At 62.9% G+C, this 13,271-nt stretch overlaps 1 protein-coding gene across 1 annotated transcript; it reads right to left on the bottom strand.

The window, feature by feature from the left end:
• Positions 1–4,884: 4,884 nt before the first annotated feature.
• LOC118146446 (uncharacterized) lies at positions 4,885–12,790 on the bottom strand. Its single transcript, XM_078346865.1, has 3 exons — positions 12,656–12,790; positions 5,307–12,359; positions 4,885–5,041 (listed from the first exon to the last, which is right to left on the bottom strand). The coding sequence occupies exons 1-2, from the start codon at positions 12,788–12,790 to the stop codon at positions 11,415–11,417; spliced, it is 1,080 nt and encodes a 359-aa protein (XP_078202991.1). The 3' UTR covers positions 4,885–5,041; positions 5,307–11,414.
• Positions 12,791–13,271: the final 481 nt, after the last annotated feature.

Raw genomic sequence — 13,271 nt, 5'->3', positions numbered from 1 at the left:
CACAGAAATAGACCTCCCATTCCTGGCCACGTGCACAGCCAGCCACCCTTGCAACACGTGTGGCCATTTTACTAAGTTCTGGGTCGAGGGATGTCCATAAAAGGAAAGGCTTGCTCTTTTTATTCCTGTCTGCAGACTGGAACAGAATCTGATGGCTGGAGCTTGGAAGCCATATTGTGCTGTGAGGCAGAACCTAGATGCCGAGGATGGCACAGCCACAGTTGGAAGGAGCCAACTCCCCAACTCTTCGGGGTCAGGAGCTTCCCATCCTGAGCAGCTCGCCTCGGACTCCGTAAACACGAGTGAGCAACAGCATTGCCTCTGGTTTAGTTCTCACCAGAGAACCTGATCCTGTGGACGCCATGTACCATGCCTGGGGCAGGGGTCCCAGAAACGCATTTCCCCCTCAAACGTGGAGTCCTCGAGAGCAGGACTGCATGGACTTCGAGGGTGGAGCCTGGGCCTGCTCCCCAAGGCCGCTGCGATTCCAGAATCACTTCCAGGGTGATGGTGTCGTTCCTGAGGCCATTCTATCCTGCCTTATCCAGGAATTCTGACCCCTGCAAGAGGCCAGGCGGTAGAGAGGGATGAGGGGTACTGTGGGCAGAGGACCAGCCCTCGAGAGCAAGGCTGCAGAGGGGATGGCCCAGCATGAGGAAATTCAGGCTCTGTTCTGGTTACACAGCTTCTCTGGGGAGGCAGGAGGGCCCAGCCACAGCAGAGACTTGAATGCCGAAAGAAGAAACAGGCAGGGCTGTCCCCACCCCCACTGCAGAGAGACATCCCCACCCTCACCACGGATAGACATCCCCACCCCCACCTCAGATATATGTCCCAGGCTCAGGTGAGGCGTCCCGGGCTCGGGTGAGGTTTCCCGGGCTCAGGTGAGCTTTCCTGGGTGAGGTTTCCCGGGCTCAGGTGAGCTTTCCTGGGTGAGGTTTCCCGGGCTCAGGTGAGCTTTCCTGGGTGAGGTTTCCCGGGCTCAGGTGAGCTTTCCTGGGTGAGGTTTCCGGGCTCGGGTGAGCTTTCCTGGGTGAGGTTTCTGGGCTCGGGTGAGCTTTCCTGGGTGAGGCGTCCCGGGCTCGGGTGAGCTTTCCTGGGTGAGGCGTCCCGGGCTCGGGTGAGCTTTCCTGGGTGAGGCGTCCCGGGCTCGGGTGAGCTTTCCTGGGTGAGGCGTCCCGGGCTCGGGTGAGCTTTCCTGGGTGAGGCGTCCCGGGCTCGGGTGAGCTTTCCTGGGTGAGGCGTCCCGGGCTCGGGTGAGCTTTCCTGGGTGAGGCGTCCCGGGCTCGGGTGAGCTTTCCTGGGTGAGGCGTCCCGGGCTCGGGTGAGCTTTCCTGGGTGAGGTTTCCTGGGTGAGGCGTCCCGGGCTCGGGTGAGGTTTCCTGGGTGAGGCGTCCCGGGCTCAGGTGAGCTTTCCTGGGTGAGGTTTCCCGGGCTCAGGTGAGCTTTCCTGGGTGAGGTTTCCCGGGCTCAGGTGAGCTTTCCTGGGTGAGGTTTCCGGGCTCAGGTGAGGTTTCCTGGGTGAGGCATCCCGGGCTCAGGTGAGCTTTCCTGGGTGAGGTTTCCCAGGCTCAGGTGAGCTTTCCTGGGTGAGGTTTCCGGGCTCAGGTGAGGTTTCCTGGGTGAGGCGTCCCGGGCTCGGGTGAGGTTTCCTGGGTGAGGCGTCCCGGGCTCGGGTGAGCTTTCCTGGGTGAGGCGTCCCGGGCTCGGGTGAGGCGTACACTGGGGCATCACCTTCCCTTCTCTCCTCTCCCGAGAGCACCATCACATCACTTGGGCTGAAATCCTGGCGCAGGCTTTAGCCGAGGAGGGGTTTACTGGCTCTGGGTGGTAAAGCCCTGCCCACCTGCGCTGTGGGACAGGGCGTGGAAGGTGGCTGTGTGGCCTGAGGGGTGGCAAGGAAGCTGTGGAGCCGCCTGCCCCTGGCATCTGTGTTGGGGTTGCCTCTCCCGAGGAGGCCCTGCAGCCCAGTACTCCCCACACCCCACAGGACCCCTGTCCCATGGCTCACCATGCAGCATGCTCGAGGGCTATGGCAGAAATGGATCCACAGCTCCCCTGAGCAGCCAGAAGCTACCCCTCCTCCCGCTGCGGAGGACATTCCTTCTTCCCAGCCCCTTCTCCTAACTCACTGAGCAAAACCTGGGGCAACCAGGGCCCAGCACCCAAAATATCCCTGGTCCTTCCAAGTCCAGTTCTACAATGAACTCCACAGCCACACACTGCCTCAGTCCACCCATCTCCATTCGGCTTGTGAGCCACTGTGACCCCAGGCTTCGCCCTGGATGTGCCCATCCTGGAATCCCATGCATCAGGGCAGCACGCGTGAGGCCCAGCCACGACTGCAGCCGGATTTCCCAGGGGAAGACGCACAACCCCCACCTCATCCAGCCAGCCACCTCGACCACCTCTGGGTCACACCATAAATCATGGCTCCTAACAGGATTGTTCTGTCACATAACAGCAATGGGGGACACTGGGGGAGGCGAGAAGGGCCACAGAAGAGAAAACAACCCAAGACCACGCAGACCCGAGTGGCGCCTGAGCTGTATCCACGTGGTTGCAGGAAGAGGAGCCACGGAACCACATTAAACTGGAATAATTCCACCAAGGTAATGTGTCCAAAGAGTCATCTTGACTAAAAGTACTACATAAGTTTTGTTTCTTGCAATGACAGTCTTAGTTTGTTTAAAAATCATGTTTTACTCTTTTGTCTTGTGACCTGACCAAGGCCACCAGTTCCAGCCACAGCCACACTTTTCTCTGCACTACAGTTTTAGCAAGAAAAAATCCGGAGCCAAGAACATACTCACAGTATTTTTTCATTTTTTGTATTTTTCTTACCTTACCTGAATATAAGAAATAGTTCATATCATTTCTAAAATCAAAATGGAAAAAAATTCTCACACCAAAAAAAATTTAATCGAGCTTATTTATAATCTGTTCCACTCTCCCCAAAGGTAGACAAGTTCTATCAATGTGCTTGGTCAAAGGAAGATTTCCTATTCATAAAACACACCACTGGCCGGGCGCGGCGGCTCATGCCCGTGATCCTGGCACTTTGGGAGGCTGAGGTGGGCGGATCCCAAGGTCAGGAGTTAGAGACCAGCCTAACCAACACGGTGAAGCCCCGTCTCTACTAGAAATACAAAAACTAGCTGGGCGTGGTGGCACACGCCCATAATCGCAGCTACTCAGGAGGCTGAGGCAGGAGAATCACTTGAACCCAGGAAGTGGAGGTTGCAGTGAGCCGAGATCAGGCCACTGCACTATAGCGTGAGTGACAGGGCAAGACTCCATCTCAAAAAACAACAGCAAAAGGAATCAGGCCAGGGCGACAGCAGCAGCGGCTGGCGATTCCGCATCGGCGAGTCTGTGCAGTTCTGCGGCTTCCCTTGAATTCAGCAGAATAGGATTTTTCTCCTCATGTCCCTGCCTCTTGTGGCAATGACAATCTCCCATCGATCCTAATTCCTGAGGAGGTGCTGGTTTGGAAAGGTCCCATGTTTGAAGGAATGGCTGCCCTGGCACCCAGACACCGAGGTGGCAGCAGGCTCTGACCTCCACGCGTGTTCCCACACCTCCCCGAGGGTGGCAGCTCCCACCTTGGTGTGGGCACAAGCCTAACAGGCAGTTCTTGATGCCCATCCGCTGCCACCACAGAAATCCTGACATGGAGCCACCAGTGCCTGTGCTGCCTGCCCGGCGTGGACCCTCAGCCATCCCAGTGAGAAGGGGGGCTGGCACGTTGGGAGGCTGAAGGCCCAGGACCGGGCTGGCACACCCGGGCTGCACACTGGATGGCTCCCAGAGCAGGTCCTGGGCGAGCTCCCTACGGGACCCCAGGAATCCGCTGTCGCCGTGGCTCAGAGGCTCCAGCGGGTGGAAAAGAACAGAAAGGTTTACGTGCGGAGTGCGAGGGGCAGCCTTGAGAAGGGCCAGCCCACCCAACACAGCACGGCAGACGCTCACGGGAGAAAAAGCGCCACCTCCATGCTGCCGTTCATCCACCTGGAGATGCCGTGGCCGCCTCTAGGGTGGCTCAGAAGTTGCCTCGTATCTCCAGTCGTCCTCACAGCAAATCTCAGCAGTGAAATGGCTGCTCACAGTGGCCCTGGGTTTATGGAAAGGGTTCCAGGTGTTTGTATTTGGGGACCAGCCTGCTGGGGTGACCTGATGTCCTGGTGAGACGTGGCCCCTGCGGCCTCACCACCATCACAGGCAGTGTCTTTGGCTGTGACTTCAAACCTGGTCAAACCCTGTGTCCCTGGAGAGTGCTGGGAACCAGGGCAAGCTCCCCCTGGACTCGGCGCCAGCACCAAGGGAAGTGTCCGTGCCCAAGGTTGGTCCCAGGGCTTCCAGGAACTCAGGCACCACCCGCTCGGTCGGATGAGGTGAGCCACACTTCCTAAATCGTTTATTAGTAAAAATAAGACATGTTCACAGAAAAAAGAAGCTGAAGCACAGCTCGGATACAATGGAGAAATGCGGCCTGTGCCCGCCGGCTCCTCCCTGCAGAGGCGCCCACGGGTTTGTGCTCAGAGGCTCCTCCGGGCTCTCCAGTGCATGTTTACACAGCTAACGATGAAGTGACACCTCTGTTTGTTTATTATTATTTCTCGAGATGGAGTCTCGCTCTGTCGCCCAGCCTGGACTGCAGTGGCTTAATCTCTGCTCACGGCAACCTCTGACTCTAGGATTCAAGTGATTCTCCTTCCTCAGCCTCCCGAGTGGCTGCTGTTACAGGTGCCCGGCACCACATCCAGCTAATTTTTATATTTTTAGTTGAAATGGGGTTCACTATGTTGTCCAGGCTGGTCTCGAACTCCTGTCCTCAAGTGATCCACCCACCCAGGGGACCCTGGGGACGAGGCCCATGCTCACCTCCTCCTGTGCCCTCTCCTGGAGCGTGCGACCCCATCTCCCAGGGAACTTGAAACCCGGGCTCAGGAGCCCTTTGTGCCTGGGAGGCGGGGTTCAGTGCGCTCAATGCTCCTGGGAGAAGCAGAGCAAGTTGCCTTGCCTGGGCAGGAGGTGAAATCTAGTTGGAAAACATGGATTAATTTAGATTAATTGCGTTCGACTCAGCCAGGGACTCTTCCCAGGCTCCCGAGTGCCTGCCCTGTCAGTGCACCCAGACCTCCCTAACCCCCCAACTGCCTCCTCCCCCACAGCCCCTCCGGCCCCCACTCCTCCCCCACAGCCCCGCCGGCCCCCACTCCTCCCCCGCAGCCCCACCGGCCCTCACTCCTCCCCCGCAGTCCCTCCAGCCTCCACTCCTCCCCCACAGCCCCACCGGCCCTCACTCCTCCCCTGCAGCCCCTCCAGGTCTTCCTGTTGGGCTCCTTTGACTCCAAGGCCCGAAGTGTTTCCAGAACGAATCCTCACGGGAAGCCTGTGCCCCCTCTAGGGTGGCTGTGTGGGCAGCCTCGGGGTGTGGGACCCTAAATCGTTTATTAATAAAAATAAGACATGTTCACAGAAAAAAGAACACCCCAGGCAGGGGGTGCCAGACCCAGCTGCGGTGGGAGAGCTGCAGGCAGCCGGCCTCAGGGACTCATGCCCAGACCAGGACCTCGGGCAGTGGCTCCCTGCCCCAGCCTTACAGTGGACACTCTCCAGCTCAGCTCAGGCCATGTGGTGGGGCTGAGTTTGGTCTACAGAACAAGACCCAGCCCTGTCCCACAGATGCCGACTCACCTGAAGCCCCAGGCCCCAGACTTGCTTTCGACTGCCAGGCCAGACAAGCCCTGGTTCCCAAGGGCAGGGCCCCTCCGCTGGGAGCAGAGGCTGGGGAGCACCCCTCCAACCACAGATGGTATTTCTGTTAAGCTGACGCAGACAGAATGTCTGGGGAGGGGCCGCTCAGCCAGGGGGCTTCACATAGCAGCTGCGTCCCCCAGAAGTCACAGGCCACTCCCCATGCAGGGCGCCCCGTCCTGTAAACCCTCTCATGCGCGATGCCATTGTGAAGGCTCTGGAGATGAGGCCTCGCTGGCCTGGACACCGGGGATTCCCCACTTTGGGGTCTTCTGAACGACCTGCACTGGGTCCTGGCGGCAGCCCCTGCTCTCCCACAGCACCCAGGCAGAGGGCAGCCTCACCGGCGCCGCATGGTGACCAGCACAGGCTCTCAGCCTCCTGTGACACCTGTGACCCCGTGTGGCCACGGTTGCTGCCGGGGCCCCTGCGAGCCCTGCTCCAGCCTGAGCTCTGCCTGCCACTGGGCCAGTCGAGACCCAGTCGAGGATAAATGGACAGTGACACCCTGAGAGCTCAGAGCACCTGGAAGGGTGGGGCTCAGACAGTCCTGAGCTGGAGCCACCCCACACTTGGCCCCAGTCACACAGACGTGGCCGCGGAGGCCACTAGACACTCAGGGCCTGGGCTTCTGTGAAGACCTGGCCAGGAAGGGGCCCTGAGAGCCTGTGGAGATGCCCACTGTCAGAAGGCACTGGCCGTGGCACCACAGGACCCCTCACTCGCCTGGGGACCCTCACCCACCAGGAAGCCCCTACAGAGTGCCGTGGCCCAGCCTGGAGGGGCACCAGGAAGCAGCCCCTCCGGAAGCCCTCACTTGGCTGACACTGGTCCAAGCTCATCCTCGGATCACAGCCAAGGCGCCGGAGCAGGCTCCTGACACAAATCTCCGAGAGCTCAGCACTCAATTAGTGCGTGCGCCACGTGGCCAGACACCGAGAGGCCCCGGGAGAGAGCTCATTATGCCGGCTGCACATCTGGTGCCCCGGAGCCCTGGGGAATTAGCTCCAGGCGTGATTTACAGCCATGTCTCCTTGTCCTTTCCTGAAGGAGACAAGATTCTTGGGACCCCAGAGAAGAGTGCCTCTGAGGCAGTTCGTGGCCGACCCACCTAAGGCGTGGCCCCTCCACATCTGCAGCCACAGTGGCTCACCTGCTCCCGGGCAGTCTTCTTCAGTGACTGAAGGCCACTCAGTCACCACCGCCCGCCCCCCCACCGCCGGGCTCCTGTGTTCACAGGGCACACAGGTGGGATGGTGGCTTCTGGCATGGGCTCTGATGTCCTCAAGGGATGGTATTGCCCGGGGGCCACCCCAGCCAGAAGCTGGGGGGTATTGTGTGCTGGGTGCTGCAGGGGCAAAGACCCCTTTCTGGCTCAGCTTTTTGGGGGACTGGGGGACCCAGGTGGCCAAAGGTCTCCAGCTGAGGGCCAGGTGCCTCCAGAGGAAGAAGAGCTGCACCCAGCTGCTCCACAGAGCCGCCCTCAAGTGCCAGAGGCCCCCTTGGAGGGCCACTCACCTCTGTGGGCTCCACCGAACTCCTCCAGGCATGGGCATCTGGTGTCCTTGTCCCAGGAGCCATGAAGGACCCAGGAGGGGAGGCAGCACTGGTCCCTCAGGGGCTATGAGATGCCTACGTGGAGACGGGGAGGTCCCAGGCAGTGCACCCTGAGAAGTGGCACAGATGTGAGGTCCTCAGCACCCGGCAGGGAGGCAAGAGGGCCCTGGAGGTGTCTGTCCACCAGCAGGACTGCTGACCCGGGGGGTCCTGAGGACCAGCCTGGAAGGAGGCAGAAAATGAGAGACGAACAGGGACGAAACCAGCCTGCAGCCCAGAGGCCGAGGCAAGCAGGTGGGTGTCAAGCCAAAGTTACACGGCCAGAAACTTGAGCAGTGCCGACAGATGGGGCAGCTCAGCTCGAGACCAAGGAGCTTGGGACGTGCCACTTCCTTTCAGAGCCTCACCTGAGAAGTGAGTGAGGATGATGGATTCCATTAGCAGAAGGTGGGGCAATGGCACAGGGCACCTCCCAGCAGCCAGGGGTCCCAGGGACACATCCCCAAACCGTGAACACCAGGGAGGAGAGACGCAGCCTGCCCAGTGTAGACGCTGCACACCCACACGGTTCCTGGGGTCCAGCGTGCGGGTAGAGATGTCCACAGCAGGGCTGAGGCTGAAGACAAGCGTCCCTGGAATCCCTCCGCACCAGAGCTGAGACCCCTCACAGGGCCACTGCAGCCTCCAGTGCTGCCTTGGCCGCTGGTCAGAGCCGGCAGTGCTTCAGCAGAAAAAGACCTCTGCCGAGGGATTTTAAAAGAGTGTCCTCCCAATGAGCACAGGGCCCAGATGGCATCTGGGTGTTGAAGGACCCTGTGGTGAGGGCATGCCTGCTGTCCCTGGGACCTCCAGACCCACTGCCCCTCCTACCCCAAGCTCCACTGCTCAGAGCCTGGCCCACCTGCACCCCCGGGTGCCCAGGTGCCCTCCTGGGAGGACAGGACCTTGTCTCTTGGTGGCACTGTGGGTCCCTCAGAGCCCTCCGTCTGGTTCCTGGCAGGGCAGGGTCACCTCCTAGCACCATCGGCTGCTTCTGGTCTCTCCCACCCAGGGGCACGGTGGGGAATCTCTGAATGCCCCTTCCCTGGGGAGCAGGAATACTTGAAACCTCTTTGGCCTGGCCAGAGCAGTTTCTACTATGCCCACCAGAACCCAAGGCTAAGCCATCGGGGAGACCAGAAGGCCCAGTGTCCAGCCCCTGCCCCACCTTGGGCACTGCTCCCTGCCCACCACCCCCCCCCCACCCCAGACAGCCTGGGATGGAGACTCTGTGGGTGGGAGATGCTGCAGGGTCCAGGTGAAGAGCCGTGTGTGGGAGGGCAGGTGGCCCGCAGTGTCTCCATCACAAGAAGAAAGGGATGCCCGGGACAACAGAAGAACTCCGTTCCAGGGGAAGAACGGGGCCTACTTTCTGTGCTTTCGATGGGTGCTGCAGGCTGCTGCATTTACTAAAATAAGTGACTTAGAAAGAACAGGAGCTGGAGGAAAACCAGAGGCTCAGGATTCAGGGAGGGGCACTGCAAGGTGGGAGGGGCCCAGTGAAGCCAGAGCTTCGGCAAAGCCCGGGGCGGGTGGGGCCCACCCCAAAGGGGTGCTTGGAGTTGCAGCAAGCTCTCCCTCCCCTGCCCTCCAGGTCCACCAGCCCTGCTGGCCAGTGAAGCTGCTCCCTGCCAGGGAGGGTGGGCAGCCTTGGCACCCCTGCCCACTCCCCTTCCCCTGCCCTCTTTCTTAGCTCCCCGACCCACTGGTGTTCCGGATTCCACAGCCTGGCCCACAGCTTTCAGGGAGAGTGTTGGGTGCTCGGGCACCCGCTGTGGCCCTGTCCCAGCCTCCAGCAAGCATGCACCCTGTCCTGGCCTCTCAGGATGGGAGAAGCAGTGTCCTCTCCCCAGAGCCTGCTCCTCTACTTTACATTGACCAGTTAGTGTTGGCGAGTGGGCAAGAGGCCACCATAGCCCGGAGGACGGGGCACCTGGACCCCCCCACCCGGAGCTGGGACCCCGGAAGCCACCTGGGCTCTGCATGGACACCCTCCAGCTCATAGCTGGGGCTGTCTGAGCTTGGTCTAAACAGCAAGACCTCAGGCTCCGCTGGGAGGGGCCCTGTGGCTTGGGGAGGTCTGGAACTACCTCCACAGTGCCTGCTCCTCCCAGCGAGAAGTGGGGTGCGCAGTCCTCCCTCTCCCACCCATGCCCAAGCTCTAAAAATCCCTCTGAGGCCTGCAGCTGTCTTCCTTCCCCCGTCGGCATTAACTCAGTCTTGGCGGTCCCCGCATCCAGCCAGGTGCTGAGAAGGAGGCGACATCAGAAGCACCCACCGATGCCTTCAGCCGGGGGCTGGTGCCGAGACGGGCAGCTGTGCTGGGCGGGAGTGTGGGGGCTGCACCAGACCAGGTGGCCAAGAAGGCGTTCCTCAAGCTGAGACCCAGTGGAGGAGGTGAGTCATGTAAAGTGGGGGGAAGAGTGGCCAAGGTGGGTGAGTCTGCGGGCCACGACGGGAGGGCCTGGCAGGCATGGGATGGAATTAGGTGGCCGCAGGTGGCGGTGGGGCCTCAAGGCCTCTGAAATAAAGCACACCAGGCCGGCAGCACTGGAGGTGTGTGTGAGAAGGGGCCAGGCTGTGCCAAAATGAGGATGGAAGTCTCCTCTGCCCACCTAGGGGTGTCACTACCCACCCCTGGGCAAGTTTCCACTCCAGCCCTCCGAGCTCATGGCCTTTCAGACCTGACTGGGTCCCTGGTGGGCCCAGTGGGGCCCCAGGGCTGCCTGGCTGGGATCTGCGCCTGCCTCCCAGCTCTTTGCTGCTGCTCCGGCCAGGCTGCCCCAGAGAGCACCGGAGATGCGGGGGAGGCAGGGCCCCTCCCACTGTGCTGGGGGGTGGGGATGGGGTTTTCTCCAGCCCCCGCTTGGGCTCCAGGGGGCCCTGGTAACTCCACCTCTCCGCTTCCAAGGGTGGCCACCACGGAGGGTTCCCTTGGGTCATCTTGTTTTTTTTTAGTCTGGTCACAAGGCCGCACGGAGGCCCGGTCTGTGTCTGGAACGCCTGGTGCGATTGCTTGTCAAGCTTGGAGAGGCTGGAAACTCGCTCACTTCAGGGAAAGGGACGAGCAGGGCCTTTGCCGGCGACTACCAGGAGACCCAAGCCCCGGGGGCGCAGTCAGGGCAGCAGCTTAGCAGTTCGCCGAGGGCTGCGCGGGACAAGTCATTTCCGTGTAAATCAGGGCTTTGTGAACTCCCGTGGCCTGGGCGTCTGAAGGCGAATCCCGGCTCCCTCGGTGTGGAGTCCTGTGGCCCGCCGGCCCCCTCCCGCCGCCCCCCAGCCCCCAACGGACACGGGACCGGGACACCTGGGCCTAGGCCGCCTCTCCTTCCCGGCCCGGGACCCCCGCCCGGCCCCCCATCGTCCGCTCCACCCCCGCAGACGCCGCGGGGGTGCGGCGCGTTTGCTGCTCGTGACCTGCCCGCTTCCGGGGTCGGGGTCCGGGCCCGCTGCGTTCACGTTGCTCCTCCGGAACAGCCCGGGCGCAGGAGGAGCCCCGCAAATACATGCTGAATGAATAAAAAAACGTGGAACGGTCTCTGCCAACCCGCGCGCCCGGTTTCCCAGCGCTGAGCGTTGGCGCCGGACGTTTCCTCCCAGGCCAGGAGGTGGCATTCGCGAACTTCTTCGGGCGGCGGAGGCTCTCGGACCTCCCTGGGAGGAGGGGGCGGCGCCTGGGGGACGCCGGAGCAAAGGTGCCGCCGGGGGCTGGAGAGGGGGCGGGGCCCGGAGTTGGAGCCGGGAAGCGTCGAGAGGTGAAGCCGCTGGGCCCGGCCCGCAGCTCCGCGGGGAGGAGGCAGGAGCGCGCAAGGGGCGCAGGCGGGAAGCCAGGTGGGACTCGGCACCTGCGGAGCGCGCCGAGAAGCCTACGGCTTAGAAGAACCTGGAAAAGGGACCGCCCTTATCCGGCTTTGCTGGCGCCCCCAACTCGCCAGGCCCCCACCCCAATCCCGCGCCCCGGCCCGCCCCATTCCGAGCTCCTGGCCCCTGGAGAGCCGCGCACTCCGCAGCCAGTGAGACGCCAGCCCCACCCGCGACCCACGCTCTCTCGCGTTAGCTCAGGGAGGACCTGGAGGCGCAGACAGACCCAGGGTCGCCCGGCCCCGGCGCAGCGCCTCCAGGTCTCCGTTTCCTAAGGCCAAAAACGGTGCTAACGACGCCTCTAGCCCGCCCCGGGTGTGAGGAGCCGCAGAGCCCGTCCGAGCGCGGCTTTCCTCCCGCCGTTCCGTCGCGTGCGCCTCCCCTAGCCTCGGTTCAGGCCACCCGCGCCCCTCCCGGCCCGCCCAGGGTCTGTTCCGCTGCGCTGAGCGGGGGTTCCAGGGCGAGAGCCGGCCCCGCCCCCAGCCCGCAGACCCCGCGTCGCCTCTCAGACCCGAGCTTTGGCCGCCGCGCCGTCGCCTTGGGGTTCTCGTAGGGGCCCGAATCCGACCCTGGAGGGCCCTTCCTCGCATTTCCTTGGAGGAGCGGGTCGGGCCGGGCGCTGGGGGGTCCCCGAGCCAGGCTCCAAAGGGCCGGATCTCCGGCGGGGCAGCCGCGCCCAGTCGAGTCCCAATCGAATCGAGTGCGGACCCGCCGGGGGAAGCGAAACCCCCGTGAGCGCGGGGCTGCACCTCCGTTGAGGGGAATCCTACGCCGCGCCGCCGGGCCCCGAGCGCGCACAGCAGAGGCAGGAGCCGCCGCACAACTGCCCCGGAGTTTGGCCGCAAGTGGCTTAAGCCGCCTCCCGGGAGCGACCGGCAGCGCCGAGCCCCCGCCTCTAACGGCACAAAACGAAAATGGAACCCTAGAGGGGAGCGGCGGGCGCGGGCCTGAGGCCTCGGCCCCGAGCCCTGAGCGTCGCCCTCTTCCGCGGCACCGACACCCTGGCGGCCGCGGCGAAACGAGAAAGTCGTTGCTGACGGACCCCCCAGGCCCGGGAGAGGCCCGGAGGCGGCTGTCCCGGTGCACACATTCGGGGCGTGGCTCCCCACGGGCGGCGGGTCACAGTCAGCCGTCCCGTGTCCCTAAGTGAATGAGACGCGTCCCCGGAGGTGCAAGAGGTGGCCGCCCCAGAGGTGGCTCGGCGGCCGCCTGCGCCGGGGCGGGAGTGGAGTTTCCGCTCGTCCCCGGGATGAGTGAGCGGCTCCTGGTTCCGGGGAGGGCACAGGCCCTGCGTGCGCCTCTAAAGCCGCTGCGCTCCCAGCCCGCACCCACGTGAGGCCCTGGACGTATCTCCGCGCTGAGGCTGCCCTGGTCACTGTTCTCCCCGCCAGGGATTCGAGAGAGACCGCCCGTGGGCGAAGTCGTGGGCCCGGGTTACATCCTCGGTAACCCCCAGCGGGGAGACCCCGAAATCCCGGCAGGAGGTGGATGACGGGCAGCGCTGGGAGTCAGGGCCGCGTGTGTGGCCCCGGGACTCCCGCTCCCGCCGGCGTCGCACCGCTGCCAACGCCATCCGTTCGATGGGGAAACCAGAAGATCCGCGCGGGCCTCGCCCGGCTGTGAGGTCCGCGGACTCCGTGCTCTGTGACCCAGACCCGCCAGGAGCGCGTTCCCTGCCAGCGTCCGCGGCCGCCCACACGGACCCAGCCCCGGACGGCGGAAAGTCACTAGTGGCGCGCGGGCAGTCGCTCTTCCCGAGTGGGGCGCTCCGAGCGCATGGGCGGAGTCACAAATCTGCATTCTTTCCGTTCATAAAATATGTTCTCGTATTTTTCCCTGATTTCGCATTAAAACCTTTGCCTAACTAAACTCCCATCCAAGCTGGATTTATCTGGTCCCCGGGGAGATAAATCAGGGGGCAAATTTACAGCCTGGGAGGCACCTGCGGCGCTAATGGGCCCTTCATGGAGTGCGCGGCCTGCGGGGGCGCGCGGGCGGGCGGGGCGCTGGCCAATGGCCGGATCGCGGGGGCCGCAGCCAATCAGCGCGCGCGC

Source organism: Callithrix jacchus, chromosome 12 (assembly GCF_049354715.1).
Source record: "Callithrix jacchus isolate 240 chromosome 12, calJac240_pri, whole genome shotgun sequence".
Lineage (NCBI taxonomy): Eukaryota > Metazoa > Chordata > Mammalia > Primates > Cebidae > Callithrix > Callithrix jacchus.
The sequence above is the reverse complement of the archived record's forward strand: the minus strand, read 5'-3'. Positions and strand labels throughout refer to the sequence as shown.